Below are 19217 nucleotides of genomic sequence, written 5' to 3'. Positions count from 1 at the left end.
ATAGAGTGGCGATTTTTTCAATACATCAAATTATAACAAATTACAAATAAGAATCTTTTCACCACTTTCAATCAGGCATCAAAATACGAGAGCTATTTTAGTTAATGACCACTCAATCAAAATTACCCTATTTTTGAGAGAACAAAATTATTGGTTGCCTTCTTTTTGCGTTACAGTACGTCTCAATCACGTGACTCAAATGTTACAAAATGGTGGACGGTCGGTGAATTTTTCGGATCAAAAAATTTCAGAAAATAATCGCCTTAGTTCCCATATCAGTCAGAATTCTCACCTTTCAAACCCAACAACTATCTAAGCGTGAATTTAAGACCAAGTAGTTGAAATTTTATCACTAAGAATTTAGTTATTTGAGTTTATTCTGGAGAATTTCTCGGGAGAAATGCTATTTTGAATTTGTTTACGTTAGCAACCGTCTCAACTCTCCTCTCGTATCAAAATTATAAGCGAGTCTGTATTTTCTCGACAATCAAAAAATAATCTTCAAAAGCAAAGATGTCTCTCTCAGGAATGGTACCCGCTAGGTTCCTGACCATGACTGCGCATATGGTGATTTTAATCATTATATTCTGGTCTCGGGTAAGTTTTTGAAAATATTCCACATCATTTCACTTTTTCACCTGCACTGACATCAGAGACAGAGACTATATCGATTAATTTGCAATTTCAGGATCCGAACGTGAGAGCAAATTTTGGAGCATATACACCTGAACAGTATACGCAGAAAGATACAGAGTAAGTGCTTGAGACAAATGAACTCCCAAACTTATGGGAGGGTGCACAGCAGGGATCAGGCCCATATGCTATGTGCAATTAAACTATGTGAAATATTCATCCGGATAGAACTTACTTAAAATGTACTTAACCATTTTTTTTTTTAGTGTTTCTTAAAGTTAAATGTTTTGGTTTACTTACAGGCAATCATTTTACTTGAAATATACCAATCATTTTGTGGACTTTATCTTTCAGACTGATAATCGGACTGTCCATAGCGTTGGCTCTTTTTCTCGTCGAGTTCGGTGGATTTTTCGGCGGCGTCTCGATGTTCATGCCGACTCAAAGCTTATTATGTATCCTTTTCAAAAACAAGATTGCAAAAAATTCCTTCACAGAATTTTGTAGTAAATTATTCATCATTGGATTGTAGCCTTAATTTTTCAGCGAAGTTATCTCTCCCTTAACTACATGTCAGCGATCGGTGCTCACTTCAGCGCGTCGGTGTCTTTGACGTTATTCGTATTTGAGGTGTGGCCTTCAGATCAATTTTGGTTGTTGTTCGGTTTTTGTAACGCTCTGCCGGCAGTTTTTGAGTTGATTCTTATCATCGGAGTGCTCGCATTTAAGAAAGGACTATGAAGCGGTGGTCAGACGTTCTGCATGTGGCAACAAATATCGAAAGATCTGTTTAGAATATGATTTGATATTGAAACGAAATTAAGGTTAAGTTTTCCTACTGAAAATTAAGTTGATACGGTAAATGTAAATTTGTTGGAAATACGATTTCATATCCAAGCCTCGATGGCTAAAATGATGTGATGTCCTACATTTCTAGAATGTTTTTTGTGTTACCATATCTGTCTTTTGACAAAGACCTGATATTTTTATTTAGTCAGAAACCTATGATTTTGTACTTCAACAAAATTGTAGTTGTTCTATATATTGAAAAACCCAAAACTTTGATTGCTAGTGGTACCGGTACTCAATTATAGAAAAATAGTCATTAGAAGAATATTAGATATCAGCCAAATTTGCTGAAAATTGAAATATGTGGGTTGCTACTCAGTTGTATATTTCTATGACAAAAATTTTAGAATTAAGTGTAGAAAACTTCAGAACAGTCGTCCATTGTACATGTATTGTTATTGTATGTATTTTGTATTTTATAAGAAACTTTGATAAATAGAATAGAAATTCAATAATATTTTCTCAGAAAATCTGTGCCTTTTAGTTTATTGTCTGCATGTGTCAGGAAAATTGCCCTGGTCTTGAATAGCCCGATACAAGTAAGTGGCTTTGGATGATTGCCTTCCGTGCACTTTGCCCTATCTTTTGGATTTTCTATACCTGACCTTCATTTTGTACATGTACCGTAAATGGTTCTATTGGAGATCTGTAAAAAGGACTCTAGAGTTTGTCCCTCATCTAACTATTTGAACTGCGTCCAGCTAATTTATAGATCCACATCAATACGTAATATAGTTAAATGAGGCCCGTTAATACTTCGTAATAAGCTAAAGTATCGATAAGAAGGGTCTATATGTGTCAGAGACAGAGCCCTCGCGGCAACATACACATTACTTAATACATCATTTGCGAACTATACCAAAACCGGTCCGTCAAGCTGGTGGCGTATTTATTGGTGGTTGGTGGTTTTATAGCGGGGAATTCATAGCGAGAAAGGGCTATTACTGCTACAGTACATTTCAATAATAATAGACCTACGCGTAAATCTCGAGTTGTCAGATTTTGACAAATGGTTTGCGACAATATGGATGATAATTCTGGAACAATCTCAGACGACTGCACAAATCCCAGAAAAATAGAGATCATATTTTTTTTTGTAATTAAATCATTTTATTCGGAAACAACGGATATCGTATAATGATGTAAATGAAGTGTGTTACACACAGCGAATGTACCATACACCTAGAACAGTTGCATAGACACAAATTTATATATGATGGACGAAAAAAACATACTTCAAAAACCTACAACAGGTCCTACATTTGACGTCTGACGTGTTATATCATTTTCCCACCAAAATCTGGAGGAAATTCAGGACTGATTCCACAATCTACAGTTAGAATAACTGAAACTGTGGAACTGTGGAATAGTTTAGAATTTGCATCTCTTTTTCGTTGCAGAAATTTGTCCAGAAAAAACTGGTCAGGAGAGAGATATTTAGTGACGTCGGATGCAAGTTGTTTAGCTGAGATGTGGGAATAGTTTCTTACTATTTAGAAACCAGCAAAACAGTTGTAACATGGAGCGATAATAACTACAGTTAAAATCTGGTGCATTTTTGGCCTCAGTGACCTTGATACAAAAGACAATTTCATATATAATAATAAGATATGAAAACGATTACAATACATTGCCATAGAAATAAAGAAATGTATATTTTCAAAATATCTTCCAAACTGGATAAAGGATTAATTCGACGCAAAAATGGTGCTCCATTTTGTTTATTTCAATTTTACAATATCTAATAGCGTATTCATAATAATGTTGTAATTTATATGATTTATTTCGAGGCTAGATAATTCGATAACTTTACAACGCTGGCAGTCGACCAACAACTCATATCGGTTAAGATTCCCTTATAAACAGTTCTATAAAATTTCACAGGATTATCATTGTACGAGGAAAACGCTTAGAAACTATAGTTCCGATAAGATAGAAGAAGCGCAAAGGCACTGTCGGGTCTAAAGCAGTTTGTACGCGTATTGAGCACGAGAACTATCAAAAATGCATTACATGGTTCAATCGAAACAAAATTACATCATCATTCTTACGTAAAATCTACATCCATTCTTTCAAAAATTCCGCTCCCAAATCTTTTTCATTCTTTGTGACCTGTACAAAATATTTCCGGTCACGATATAGAAAATTGAATAATTTCGACCGAAAAAAAATCTAAATAAATATTTTTCGTATATATACCGTAAAGAGTGTATACGAAACCAGATATAATTTATTATATATTAATTTGTTTTATGTACATCAAATATACTGACAATATGTATACATACATATATATATATATATTTAGGATAATTCAAACAAAAATAATGGAATCGCCTTCGGGACCAAAATTTCGTTTCAAATATCTATTAAACCCAATCATGATCAATACAATGTATAAGAATCAGGTTTCCCAAACACGCCGTTGTGACCCACAGCATTTCAACTGAATTTCAATTGATTTTACATCGAAAAACGAACCATCTTATCGATACATTATTTTGTTTAATGGGTTTCGTAAGTTTTTTTTCTAGGAAAGTTTTAAACTCATCGAGTATAGATTTAATGGTATCAAGTATTAAGTATGCGTAAATATAATATGGAAAGTTTTTGAGATCAGACCCTTGCACCTAACACCGTTATCACCATAGAAACAGCAGAAAAATACACGTACTACCAACGCAGTGCCTGACATAAAAAACGAGTACGTAAAGGCCGGTGTAGATTGACTTGTGACGCAATGCGATCAGATGTTACTGGGCGCAAATGATTTCATAAGTCAAAGATTGTTAGCAACAGTGTTCGACTATTCTCTGTCAGTCGCATTGTAGAAAGTAGAACATGCAGCACTCAACTGGCAGTCACGAGAGCGCGTAGTTCATTGCATAAGTTGCCATTAAATCCTATCTTTAAATGCTGTAACTGGTTTCAATTTTCAGCACTTGTCAATGTCACAAGGCTGACCTACACCCAGCTTAAGTTTTATATAATAATAATAATAATAATAAATATAATAATAATACCAGTTGAAATTCTGGCTTGATATTTACACGTATGCATACAAAACCTTCTGAAGTAAATCATCTTTTTGTAAGTAAATGACTTTTCCGTCCCAGTTTTCATCCAATACTGCCTTCTGTGCATATGGATCTGAACCTGATGATATTGCGAGACTCTGCCGTAGTGCCAAACCAAACCCTAGACGACAGGGTAGGCAGATATTCACTTATGGAAATGATATTATTTTATAATCATATAGGGTAATAAGATGACAACATCATCAGAAGCTAATCAGATATTGCATCATTTCATTTGAATTCAAACTACCAGTATACAAATTTGTTGCTCAAATACCCGTGGCAGAGGTTTGTACTGGAGGCAGAGTCTTGCAATGCCTTTCGCTACAAATTCATGCGAGTGAAAATGATGTGACCGAGTCGATCAATTCTTTATCAAATTAATCTCAGTATTTAACGTATAAAATTGTTACTATCTGTTTTCGGGTTACATTTTTCGACGAATCGATTTAGTCAAATACCGGTTAAGTAAAACCAAAAAACAGTGAAGACCGTTTAAAGACTGGTTATCATTAAGCCAGAGATCGCTTTAGTCACCATTAAATCCTACCTTTAAATGCTGTAACTGGCTTATAAATTAATCACCCATCGCAAATTTGCCACGAGTATATACTACTTACAACAGTATAATCACTCTCAAAACCCTTATTTCAATCAATTCATTGTGTAACAGAGAATTCAATACAATAGACTCAACTCAATTCAAATTCTTTTTGGGATTTGTCCAACCTGGGTCCAGTTCCACAGTTCTGAGTTAAGATTTGACTCCGAATTAACTCATTGAAAATGAACTAACTTTAACTCAAGAGTTAACTCTAACTCACAACTGTGGAACTGGGTCCAGATTGATATCTAAGATTATAAAGCATGAACTTACAGAAAGGCTAGAAAGGTTTCTCAACAAATCTCCCAAGTTGATCGTTGATTTGTTTCGAGTCTAATTGTAAAGTAGTTTGTGAACATCGTCGGAACAGTGCGTAATTCAATGTATAGCATTTTCACGAAGTAAAAAGAAAAGTATCAAAAAATGGAAATAAAAGTCAGGAAGAAAATACTGCTAGAGATATTAAAACGATGGAAGAACAGAATAGACTTGAAGAGCTTTCGGAGGAATCCAGCTTTTTATCGCGAAGAACTAACGTATGAAAAGAAGCAACGAAATCATAAACAAAAACCAAATTTGCTTAATCTATAACAGTTAACAGTAGAGAAATCCATTCATTTGGTGCGGTTTAAAATTGGGGATTTCCTTATAACTGAGCTCAATATAATGATAATAATGTCATTAGTAATTGAATTACTTGTACAAGACATGCCAGACAAAAAGGCAAACTTGAGATGTTATTCAATATACAGAAGCTGAAGCTTTGGAAATCGTCAAGGCGAGCCCATCATAAGCTCATGTCTCGTTTGGTTTTGTGATCGGTCAAGTTTCAAGCTATCACTTTGGAAGTCAACTTAGACTTTGAGTCGGAGAATGGACTGATGTAGAAACTCCAATGTGTTTGACTGAGTTGGTGTTAAACATACCAACTCGACTTACCAAAACTTTTTACTCGCGTGACTCAGACATTATCGATTATAAGACAGAAAAGTTTCGAAAATAGGGATGAAATCAATAACGCTCGCTTCGAAGCACGTCAGAAACAACGTATAGAATACATCTATAGATCAGGGAAAACAAAGGAGGGTAAAAACTGACATCATCTGAATGGCACCTGGGCAGGTGCAGCTACATCAGTTCACATACAGAAAACACAGCTCAAAGTGTTCATACAGCGAATTATCCCTGTATCGTGCTCTAACAGCATTTCAATAGTGTTAAACTCTATATAAACTCTTATATAGAAAACAAACGCTAACTACATCATCACATCACGTACCAATAGTCAACATCAATAATCTGAATAATGATAATATCATTATTATCAATAGTAATGATTTTTTATAATAAATAAGTTATAGTTTTCACGTAATGTACAACGCGTCAAACACATAGAAAACCATTTAGAATCCATTAAAACATTTTCATTTATAATCCTTTATAGATACAACTTTTCTGAACGAGATGAAAAGTATCGCCACATTTTCATTCCTCATTTTTATTACCTACACTAACTCGCGATATAAAAATACATACTTCAGACGCACCCATTTTGGGTTTATTCTAGAAAATTTCCATTAAAATCAGACAATTTTTATTACAAAAAACAAACAACCTACCATTTCACTCATTATTATAAGATATGATCGAGAACGGGTTGATGGTAAATGGTGGTATACATGAATAATCATTGTAATAAAATGCAGTTGAAACTCGCATTTTCAAAGAATCCACAACCCTTATGGATTCTAAGAAGCGTAAGGATCTCCATAAATTTCCCCTTAAATACATTGCTAATTTTTATACTATGCTAGTCGACTAGCAGTACAGAAATGGAAAAAAATTCATCACTGCTTGTCGTGAAATTCAATAAATTGAATTCAGTATCTGTTATGAAACCAGGTTTGAATGAATGAACTTTTACTAAAAACATCCTGAATTGACAGATCCGTCTGCTCCGGATGATGACCTTATTGATTGACAGATCTGTTTGCTCTGGATGATGACCTCATTGATTACCAGAGCTGTTCGCTCAAATCTGTCTGCTTATTGTGTTTGTTCATAAACACACATGAAATGGTTAAAAATTACAGAAATGAATACATAGCACATAAAACATGTATCAAATGCTGTTGAACACTGAAAAAAAAAATCAATTCTCTTCTACATAAAAACGCTGCCTCAAGGGGTTTCTTCGTTCCATTTCGATTTGGATTTGTTAGCAGCAGCAGCTCGCGATGTCGACGATTGATGTTGCGTAGGAATGACGGATTCGGTGACGTGAATCAAGCGTGTATTATGAACCTCGCAGTCTATTTGCATCATAGCAACGCTGCCCGGCTTCGGCTGCATAGTTTCTGAAAATGACAATGAAGAAGAACCGTATTACGCAATCCTCAACAAATCGATTGGAACTTCTAACTACTTCTACAAGCTCCAGCGATCTATATAAAATTGGTTGGTTTTATCACCTAACGACAAATAATAAATCAACAGTATGGCCACTTCCCCTTATTTACAAATTCCCTGAGCATTCCATGTTATAACACAAAATTTGAATCCGACTGAATCTGCAACAGGTGAATGGAGAAATTTCTTGGTTTAAAATGTTACAATTTATTCATTTTTCATAAATCATTTCCTGATTCGGAGAGTTTTCCAGGTAATCTGTGTCAGGCCACCCTGATCGATAAACACAATCGATGGGTATATTGAAGAAGTCTGGTTCAGATTAAATCAAAAGAACAATTGTCTCTTTTAATCCCATAATATCAGTTAGAACACATGTTACCAAGTAGAACACATAGTTCTACGAGATTCATGAAGTCCGACAGAAAAATCCTAGCATTCAAATCAATTGGTGACAACCAACATGCCCTTACCATTATATGTAACAGCTGGCATTAACAATGACATACGAGGACGCATAGTCTTATTATGCGCTAGTGCTGGTAGTAGTAAATGGTCCTGCAAAAATAAAATTCATGCGGTTAATTTTCTAAATAAATACAATTTTTGAAATGATCTTAATGAAATCTATCTAACCTTTCTGAAAGAGACCACGTAAAACGTGTCGTTACGCCTTTGAATAATGTCCATAAAATCGTAATAAACTCGTTCCTGGTGATTGAACAGTTGCACTTCAAAGTTTTGCCCGCTGAAAATAGACAATTTCACAAAATAAGTAGAATGATTTCCTTAAATTTCTTTTCTTTCTGAAATCAGAATGTATCATATGATTTTTCCCTGATTTACCTTGAGCTCGGTCGTGCTTTATTCCAAACTAGTTTGCCGGTGTGTTTTTTCTTTGGGCGCCGCTTTTTCGTGAACTTATTCAGGAACTGAGACCTCAGTTGTTCGGCTTCGGTCATTTTCAGTTTCATCGCGGCGTTCTTGTGTCCTAGCACCCAACCGGTTAACTCATTGGTCAATCTACAACAAACCCCGTATGATACCCGTAAATAAAGACATCTTGCGAGTCAGTTCACGAGAAAATCCATTTCATCCGGTCCTTTAAAATCAAGGTCCAATTTTAACTTCTTTTTCAAAGAATTCAATGAGGAATATGGTGCAACAATGGACTTGAACAATGAACAATGGACACTTGGAGTTATTTGTACTAAAATTAGTTCACTTTCAATGAAATTTGAGCTGGATTTTTTAGCTTCTAAATCCGATTTTTAGGCTTCCAAATTAATTGACTAATGAGGAGAAAAATTGTTTCAAATTTAACCGAAATGTAGAAATTAAAGCGCTGTAACTGAGTAACCACTAGAAAACCTGACAGATCCTCATGGAATCCTCACTTGCCACAGTAGCAGTGTGAACTTACCTGTCCGATTCAGTGCGGTTAAATTCCGTTGAACACATCGACAACGACCCCAGCGTTTCTAGTCGTTTTAACAGTTGAACATCTTCGCGCGTGTTATTCTCGCGCAGGACCGAATCGCGTATGTCGCGCATCGTCTTTTCGAAGTTCGTCAGATTACGTCTGCCATCCGTTTGGCTGCCCGTACTACCGTCCTCGATTACGGACATTAACGTGCGTCCGTGGTGGATGTTTCTGGCTGTGAGGCCTGTGTTCAATTGTTCGTTGCTTGTCGGGAAAATACTTTTTAAACTACAACGAAAAAGAAACGTACTCTAATTACTGAGAGAATGGCGCAGAAATGTTTTTGACAGTCAACACTTGTTCAACCCTGTCAGTGAGTCTACACCACAGTGCAGTGTATAAATGGGTGATGGACTAGTACAACGCTAAGTGTGTTCTTTAGTACATCTTAACTCCAATTCTAGTTGGAAGCTAAACGATGTGAAAACTTAAAGCAGACAGTGAAAATTGTGGGATGTATGAACTGGTCAATAATCATCGTATTACATACGTATTCTATGTTGACTGTATCTTACCTTAATGAGCCCAGATTTAATGTGAGGAACAGTAGACAAGCCAACAAACACGCCGCTTTCTTACTGGATGGATACGTAGCTTTCAAACGCTCGTTCTGAAAAACATTTTCACAGTTAAACAGACCTATCTACATAATGCTTATAACAATCGAATGTAGTGCACATATTTTGCAAATGGCCGAAGAGAGGATGGAAACAAGATATGCTATTACTAGACAATTATACATTGCACGGATTAGATCAATGAGTTCAGGAATTCTCACATTATTTTACATCCTTATAATTAGCTTTTCTCACAAGGAAATACCAGAATTTTTCACATTTTTTTTAGTAATTTTCCAAGATTTTCCACAAATTATACTGAGATACTTTGACCGACACTTTTCTTGAATTTTTCCAAACATTTTCAAGATTTTTCACATCGATCTGAGAGCCCTATTCTATACATACCTCTGATAGGAGGGCGTCAATTTTTCGTTTTAACGTTTCATTTTCTTGTTTTAGTCGATCGTTTTCTGAGTTAAACTGTTTCAAACGTTCTTCTACAGCCGTCACATACTTCAAATAAACACCATACGAAAAATTAGAATTTCATGAAACTCAACACTACCAACACCCTCAGGGCTGCCAAACTCTGAACAGTGCTATCAGTAACGCTTTCAGGAACATTTGAAATATGAAATGTTCAAATTAATCGGTAATCAACAATAAGACCCTCAGTAACATTTTTATGTATGCAATAAACCAATAAAATCAGTATCTCTCGGGCTCAAATGGTGACAAAATACTGAAAATCATAAATAATTGGCAGATCTGGAATTTCATCAAAATTTGAAGACTGAAATCGGTGATATCATGAATTTGGGGAATTATCCACTGAGTTACCTCTTTTTTACGTTTTCTCGACAGACAAGCTGACTCGCGATTCTTAATCATCCTTTGTTGTCGTTTTATGGCTTTCGACTATCGAAATAGAAAAACGGCAAGAAAAATCAGCAACATTTTTCATAGATGCGCAAATGATGTGAAAATGACAATGAGGAAAAGCAACTCGAATTCAAACATTAGGAATTGGAGAGTACTGTTTAATGTTTTAGGGATAGAAAATTTTGAAAAGTGCACATAAGAACATCAGATATTATATCCAATGTGAAGAACCTAGAAAAAATGTTTTAAAACATGAAATATTTTGAACAATAGTCAAATATCTAGAAAATGTAAAGACAAAAGGTCATACATTTTCAGTTCAAACGTACGAACCTCATAATCTATAGAGGGATGGGTAGGATTAATAATTCGCGAAGCTGGTGATGGCACGACGGTTGGTTTCGGAATGACTGGTTTTATATCTTCGTTGCTAGTAGAAGTCGTAGTAGTGGTTGGGGTGAGTTTCAGAACGCCCTGAGTAGTGAGTTTAGCGAACTCCTCAGCAGTCAGCACCAACGGCTTCCCCGAATTCGTAGCTAGCAGAAGATAAAACATTTTTCCAATACATTTTTTAAACTAAAATTCTGGACTCAGTTACACAGTTGGACTAATCATACTCAGTAGTCTCAGTTAACTAAGAACTACGTATGGTGCTGGGTTCTGTTTTGTCATAAACTACCGTAGATTTTCGTAGTTTGTATCAATCTACACAACACTATATTTCACACGTGAGCGAAACTGTTCACATATTCTAGCAACATAGCGACGCTTCATAGTTCTGCAGTTAAACTAAGTTATAAAACAGAAAGGCTTCTACATATAGATCCAAGATTAAAAACTGAAATGTATTATCGCTGAAAGTTAAGATCTGTCGCCAGAGACCATTGTTAGATTATTTCTAAAAATATCCTTTTCAACAACGACAAATTTCATTTTCAACCTCAAATTTGTATATGTGGTGGGTTTCGATTGCTTTCACTTATAACTATTCAGCGCATTTGAATATGGCTATTCTAATAGAACGGTTTCCGTTCAATCATTCAACCTGTAAGAGAGCATTAAAGAGATGAAAGTTCAACTTTTCTTCAGGACCCAGTTTAAATTTGACTCTACAAGCAATTAAAAAGGTTCTACTCGGTAATTACTCACCGGCTGAAGCGTTACTGACCGACGACGGTTTTGGAATGATTTTCACTTTATTGTTCAATATCTGATTGAGATTTTTATCCGACACTATTTTCGTCGTGCCGTTCTCTACTTTAATGGTGACCTCGCGCATCAGATTACCGCCGCCGTTGTTATTCTGTTTTACGGGTAGCACGTGTACGCTAGACGGCGCCCCGGCGGTCGCCGAGACCGACGTCGCGCGAGGGCACACGATCGAACGCGTCACCGTCGGGCTGGATTTACGTTGAGGCGACGTTAGATTATTTACGACTCGTATTTGCGTGGTATTTCCGACAGACGGAATCGTAGATGTCGCGATGCCGGAGACTGCCATGGGAGCCATATTGTTTTGCTGCGGTATGTGAGAATAGACGGTCGTGTGCGGAGGCGTAAGCGGTGGACTGTCTAATTTCAGTTCAGGAATGCCCGGGGGTGTCACTTGGTAGTCCATCATGCTGTATACCTGAAAATTAATTTCAAATTAAAGGTTTTGATGGAAAAACACAATTAACAGATTTTAAACAGAAAAAGTTGGAGAAAGCTTCCATCAGTTAAGAAATTCATCAGTTACAGATTTGAAAGAGTAAAGGCCTAGATATTTGATATGGATGACCAAAGATTATTTAGAGTGAACTTTATAAGAAATTTCTAATGAGTAATCTGGGGCCCAGTTTTATAGACTGGTGTTAATCTTAACCTGTAGGCTAGCTCAACTGAAAATGAATCGTGTTAATCCCTGTTTTAAGTTTATATCGGCCCGAGGTTCTTAATGGAATTATCCTCGATCGAATCAGCAATTCTCCACTTGATAAGCATCATTGACCAATCTGAATTAAGCGGACGGACTATATACATACCTGACTGGAGTCGGAGTCGGAGCTGAATGACGGCGCCGGGGACAGCGGCTCCTGTTTCACAGAAATACCGCTGTCCTCGCTGTCGCACTGATTCATTTGTGAATCGTAAAAACCCGGAAATCCATCTTCGTACAACATCGGGATTTGACCCTAGAAATTCGAACAAACCAAACCGTTGTAGAAAACAGAAAGTATGTACATCTTGTATATCAAGAAAACAGAAAGTGTGTACATCTTGTATATCAAGAAAACAGAAAGTATGTACATTTTGTATATCGAGAAAACAGAAAGTATGTACATTTTGTATATCAAGAAAACAGAAAGCATGTACATTTTGTATATCAATAAAACATAAGGTATGTACATCTTGCATATAAAAAAAACCAGAAAGTATGTTAACATGTTGTATATCAAGATCGGTAATAAGTGACTTCAGAAAGCCATTACCTCCAAATCTCCTTGTAACTGTTGTAACAAATCATCGGAGCAGAACGACGGGTCGAAATCCAAAATATCCGGGATATCATCGAGACGGGACAGATGGTCCTCTGAAATGAAAAAAAAAACATTTAGTTCAGAAAGGTTTTTCATTCCCATTCGATGAAATAACAATTGCCTACAGTGAGTCCTTAGGGTTCGTTTTAATGAGGTTCCACTATAATCAATAACAATAACGAACACATTTTCTGGTCCCTCGAAAGATTTCATCACTATATTCTATGCTGGATATGATGAACTACAGATTATGATAGAAAAACTACAGACACTCCCGGCAGGACGGGTGGGTTTGTAACGGACTCCAAATCAAATCAAATAAAGTTCTGATCAAATACCAAAAGCAACCGATGAATAAACAAACATACTCGTTAGATTCGCACCAAACAATTCGTCAAAAACATTGTAATAGCAATATTCATCCATATCTCGTCTAGTATCCTGACAGAGACCCGTGTAACGCACCAGCATGTGCCCGTATATCGACTTGGCAATGTATCGATTTCATGCAATCAATATGTTATTTTTCGATTAAAAAAAATGATAAATTCTTCGCCAACATAGTGATACGATTTAATACAATAAACCAATAGATAAATCATTGATGGTCGCTATAGCAGACGAACTACGATCCAATCAATGCACCGGCGATATCTTCACTGATATTACTTCGCTCTCTCAGGACTGATTATGAATAGGACAATGAAAATACACGGCTTTAGAAAAAAGTGAATTGTTTTTGTTACCGGCAGACGGACGTCACGAGCGTTGGAAACAGCTGTACAAGACGACTCGCAAACATGAAGTCGTTTTTACACAGAATACTTCATCATCTCGTAGAGAACAATCAACTGATTTCATAGCTGAATTGAAGAGATATTGGCCTCAAGAATTCCCAAGTGATCAGTGTGTACAGGAAGTTCTTACATCAAGACGGTTTAATCCGACCATGTACTTCCTATAAAGGGCCTGAAATCATCCAACAACTCACTCAAACACCACGAAATCATCCAACAACTCACTAAAACACCACGGTGTTAAAAATTTATTCAAGAATTATCTATTGCTATATTTTTTAACTATAATCACATCAGTACAAATGTATATGATTCATAATGTCGTAAATCCTCGCTCTGCGTCTAATATACTTTACTAAACTATTGACTAAATCAAAAGCTTGACTACAATTTACCTTACCAGAACAGGCCGAATTATTTCATGGTTAACCGAAATACAAAATAAACCAAAGCACTCTCAGTTACACTCGCCAGAGTGCGCAGGTTTACCGCGCAAAAAGTTGCAGCACCAATCAGATTGTTCATTCAACAATCGCTGAGACAAATTTCACAGATAAGCTATATTTGGAAAATCCTGGGCTAAAATCAAACGGGATATCTGATTGGCTAATAATGACATCATCTAAGCTCGGGCTAGTGCGGCAGGGTTTCGTTCTATCGTGGCGAGTCTCGATGCCATCGGGTTCGAATCCCTGGTGGGGAGGATATAGCTATGACACCTTACAGGTAATGGTCCGAATGGTCATGACATGGTTGTTGGTAAAAAGACTTCAGATGCCAAACTGCGGGGAATCATTACGGGTTATTTTCAAAACGACTGCAAATTTGATAATAGGAAATACGCAGAAAAAACTAAACTCAGTTACGACGACAAATTTCTAAATAAATAAAATGCCGACGACTACGAAAAAATAGAATTGATAATCACAATAATGAAAACACGCCGAAAACTTAATCTCGGGCGAATCTGACGAAAACAACCAATCACGCGGCAACACAAGTGAAATACGACTAATACTGTGAAAAATGAATCCGTACGTCGTTTGTATCCTACAAATAGCGTTTAACATACCTGAACGAAATATAAGTGACCCCAGGATTTCTATAGGGTAAGCAGACGCCGGCGCCGTCAACGTGTCGAGACGATACAACGCGAAAAAATGTTCGCGACAATAAATTGACGCTGAACGACGACTTGACAACGACAAAATCCGTTGTATGTACGCATGTCAGAAAATAATAACGAAACGAAGCCCTTCAGCGTTTCAATCCGCGAGACGCAGTTTCTATTTATGAACAAACCGTAATACGGTTGTTGTTTACCCGTCGATATTCAAATCCCGAAGGCAGTTCACTCGTCGTCCTGATCATCGACAATCGAACATTTCTCGACATTCTATTTTATCTTTCGCTGTTTTTTTTTAAACAAAGAGAAGTAGGTCTTAAATATACTATATGCCCTTTATCGTTAATTTTACATTTTAGTATAAAATTATTACATGCACGTAAACTATGCCTTACTCGAACTCATTTGGACATAGATATTTTTCCCCGAGTTGAAATCGAAAAAAAGAAGGTTTTCGGCATAAATTTTTCAGTGAAATTCCTCCGATTGACTGATACCGAATTAGTCGGAATCTACTTTAGGCGTATTTACTGTCCGTAGGAGGGAGGCATTCGCGTGCGTATTAAATATTGCCGTCGAGATGAATCAAGCCGAATCGGCAAAAAACTCACATCAAAGGCGCCGAGCAGTTAAGCCGATTGCATGCGCGCACCACGCCCTTGGAAGCATGCCTTTCATCGTGAATATATCGTTGACACTACCCTGCAGGCTGCATGTATACCGCAAAAGCCTCATCATGTGACAAAGCATATATAGCATCACTGAAATATTACATCGATCGCCGAAAGATAGGATAGTATCCAACCATTAAAAATATATGATAACAATAACATTTTTATACATGTCGAGTTAAGGCACAGTAGCGAAATGGTTAGATTAATCAGAAAGGTGCCATTCCCGGGTGAATTCAAGAGTTAACTCATCGGAAATAAACTCATTGTCACTGAGAGTAAACTCGAATTCACAGTGGAACTGGATCCTGTTCTTGCAAATATCTTCAAACAAAGTTTTGAATTACCAGTGAAATGTTCTATGGAGTTTGTACTTATTTGTATTTAGAAAGATTTATCGACACAAGTTTTTAAAATATTCAATTCATTGTAGGCCTAACACTCTTTGAAACAGAAATATTCAATTTCACTATCTTCAATCATAAAATGCTCAATTGGAATAGATGCAGAATAGATGATATAGTTCTTTAGTTTTACATGTCTTTTGAAATGTTTAAGGTTCAATAGATAAATCATTTGACCGAAACTATGTTTAATGAATTAATTCTTTTGTCTTGAATATAGTTGGACGGATCGTGAATTTGCTTCAAATACCGTACTTAGGTAACAGTGCATTTCACATACCAATGTTACAGATATAAGTCAGTTTAGTCTAGTTTCACTAATAAAACACCTGCAGTGTTGTAACTACGATTATGTGAGGTTTTTCAGCACGAATTCCAGCTGCATTTGAGTATCATATATCCATAGTGACATAGCCGGCTATCTCGATCATTTTACTACATCTACTACGCACTTAGCTTATCTAATTTTGAAACCAAATCTGAACATTTTTAGTATTCTCAAATAGTCAACGTACCTAGAAATGAATTGAAAAGAACCGAATTCTTGAAAATAAATTTTCATCACTTGATGTACACTAAAAAAGAATTAGAAATAAAGCACAATTGAGGCATTTGAACATTAGGATAGTGAAAATTTCCAAACTTATCTTAAATCACCTAAATCTACCGTTAAATCTAATGTTTTTATCACCATATTTTATTGTACGTCGTATTTCTTTATTTGTAAGTGCTCTGGAGCAGTTTCATTAATCTGGACAGGGCACTAAAACATGTATAATAATAATAATAATAATAATAATAATAATAATAATAATACCGCAATGGAAATTCAAACTATACGATATACTTTACATTAGTTGACATAAATTGGCGCCTGAAGGGACAATCACATTTATGTACAAAAAAAAAACTTGGATCCAACGATCGATGAAAATCCATCTCTGGATTTAATCGGTGAGTTCCACGTGTCAGGAATTTTTCGATCAGAGAATATCCTCGAGGCGCCGCGTCTAGTAAACGATCGTGTATCCCGATAGCTGCTGCTAATATTGATGTACCAGCATAAATATTATACATATCATACAAATTCCATCAAAAGTAAAATTGAAATGAAAATTTGTAAACTGATTAATAAGCGAAAATAAGTAAACATAGCTGGTGATATATAGATGTAATAATATTTGCGCCAAAAAATTGAGATAAATTTGGAAACCATGAGAAAATGGTTGTATGCTTGAAAATATGGTCTCTTGGAATCTAACTTTTTAAGTGATAAGCCCCTATTGAACAATTAGTGAACCCAATCGGGTCACAAACAGGATGTTTAGTTAATTAGATTCCTTCATCTGAATTTAACTTCTTTTCATGAGAAAATTAACTGTAACCAATGCAATTAATCTAACAAAATCAACAGACTGGCGGCGTTCCTTAGGAAAAGAGTATAAAGAGGCCTCAACTGCGACTAAGTATAAAAAAACAAACTAGGCCTATCAAAAAAAAATTTCATTTGGGTTCACAAGATTTTCTATCCAAAGAAAATCAAATAGATTCACCAAAATATTGAAACAGTTTTTTTTAAAACTTTCACAGCAACTGTGATGATATTCAACCCTAATCAATGAGTTATTATGGCTTTGGAATAGAGGTCATTCTAATAAATGTTGATTACCACCTGGCGCTATCTGGGGGACCATCTGGGTACAGTTTGTACTTGTATTCACCTTTGTCAACTGCATTGATTAACAATAAACTTCTGCATCAAGATAAACTTGATTTTATGCTTTGAGATCAAGGGATTTAGTCACCAATCACTTTAAATCAGGGATTCAAAGTTTGGCCTACCTGACATTCACACTTGAATATTGCTGTAAGACTCTTAAATACGTTTATGACCATACGAGGTTAGGGTACAGGATTAGCTTATTTTTCATTCCTGTCTGATAGGATATTTCATAAAGCTTGAAGGAATAATCGTTGGAAAATCAGAAAAACTGTCTAAACTAATCCGAGTTATCAAAAAAGAGGGTAAAAACTTCAATTTCTCCCTAAACAAAAATAATCTATAATCATGAATGAGCGAAGGGGTCCGAGACCCTTGATAATACCTATGGTATTTCTAATCGAATAAGACAGTTACCAAAGCGAGTAAGACTCTCTTAGCGAGACACCTTTCATATTTAACCATAGTAAGCCAAAGGGTTATAATATCCCAACCACCAGGCCTTCTCAACTTCGTTCACAGAGACAGGTCGGAGCCTGTCTCTGTGAGTGTGAGTAGAGTAAGCAAACACCATTCAAAAGACTAACAAAATAAAGAATTAACAAAGAGGAGTGACAAGTAGCACCTCTTTTAATGCAATGATGAAATCAATAAAAAGTGGAATAAAATCAATTTGAATTGTTCTTTCTTTCTGCGAAATAATCTTGTTTTTCACTGGTTAACTCACCCCAATCGTCACTCGTAAGCAGGTTATCTGCCAGGAATTTGTTGTCTAAATCAGGAATGTAATCCAAAGCTGTCATTCTTCCAGTGGAATTAACTCGATTAGGAAAAAAAGCGTGTTTGAAGCGTGAAATTAGTTGAAACTCTCATAATCTACAACGCGGAAGTAATTATTATCAATAGAGGTTAGGTCAGAAACGGCAGAGTCAGCCGATGATAAATCAGAAATGGCAGGCGACGGTCATAGGACTGCACGTTTTAGTTTTTTCAGGTGATTTAAGTTTTTCTTCATCTAATAAAGAGAAAATAAACAAATTTGTCATCAAAAGCAGATCAGGAGATTTTTACTTTATAAATATCTATAGTTTACTACTTTCTTGGGTTGATTCACAGTGATTATTACAGGACTCGAACCCAGTATCGAATAAGTGCCCTTAGATTAGACGCAGTTGGGAATACGCGACGGAACAAACTATATCATGACGTGTCCTTCGACTTCAGTGAAATGAAAGTTTATTTCCTAGAATAGAAAATGCCATGTTCTGTAACGCTAACTACCGTGAAGGTTCTATCTTGAAAGAAATATTTTTTTTCGGATTTTTTGCGAGTAGCTTTCTATGAAAATACAATTTGACATGAGAAAAACCATCTTGATCGTTTTTTCTCCAAGTTTTCTCTGACAATAAAGTAATTAATCAATGCATGGCGTATGGCAATTTCTCGGTGGTTTTGATGAAATTCTGGCCTCCAGTCACGAAAA

General features: G+C 36.0%; 2 protein-coding genes across 2 annotated transcripts; one reads left to right on the top strand and one right to left on the bottom strand.

Annotated features, from left to right (window-relative positions):
• Positions 1-197: 197 nt before the first annotated feature.
• On the top strand, positions 198-1913 carry LOC141908657 (transmembrane protein 107-like). Its single transcript, XM_074798785.1, has 4 exons — positions 198-597; positions 689-753; positions 988-1088; positions 1211-1913. The coding sequence occupies exons 1-4, from the start codon at positions 514-516 to the stop codon at positions 1372-1374; spliced, it is 414 nt and encodes a 137-aa protein (XP_074654886.1). The 5' UTR covers positions 198-513; the 3' UTR covers positions 1375-1913.
• A 688-nt stretch (positions 1914-2601) lies between these two features.
• Positions 2602-18606, bottom strand: LOC141908508 (cyclic AMP-dependent transcription factor ATF-6 alpha-like). The gene is made up of 13 exons (XM_074798592.1): positions 18462-18606; positions 12969-13069; positions 12522-12671; positions 11647-12127; positions 10831-11033; positions 10456-10533; positions 10021-10128; positions 9571-9665; positions 8996-9283; positions 8419-8595; positions 8209-8320; positions 8046-8130; positions 2602-7520 (listed from the first exon to the last, which is right to left on the bottom strand). Exons 1-13 carry the CDS (start codon positions 18535-18537, stop codon positions 7345-7347), a joined length of 2130 nt encoding a protein of 709 aa, XP_074654693.1. The 5' UTR covers positions 18538-18606; the 3' UTR covers positions 2602-7344.
• Between the last annotated feature and the right edge of the window lie 611 nt (positions 18607-19217).

This window comes from Tubulanus polymorphus, chromosome 7, assembly GCF_964204645.1.
Source record: "Tubulanus polymorphus chromosome 7, tnTubPoly1.2, whole genome shotgun sequence".
Lineage (NCBI taxonomy): Eukaryota > Metazoa > Nemertea > Palaeonemertea > Tubulaniformes > Tubulanidae > Tubulanus > Tubulanus polymorphus.
Note: the sequence above shows the minus strand (reverse complement) of the source record. Positions and strands in the feature narration are given on the sequence as shown.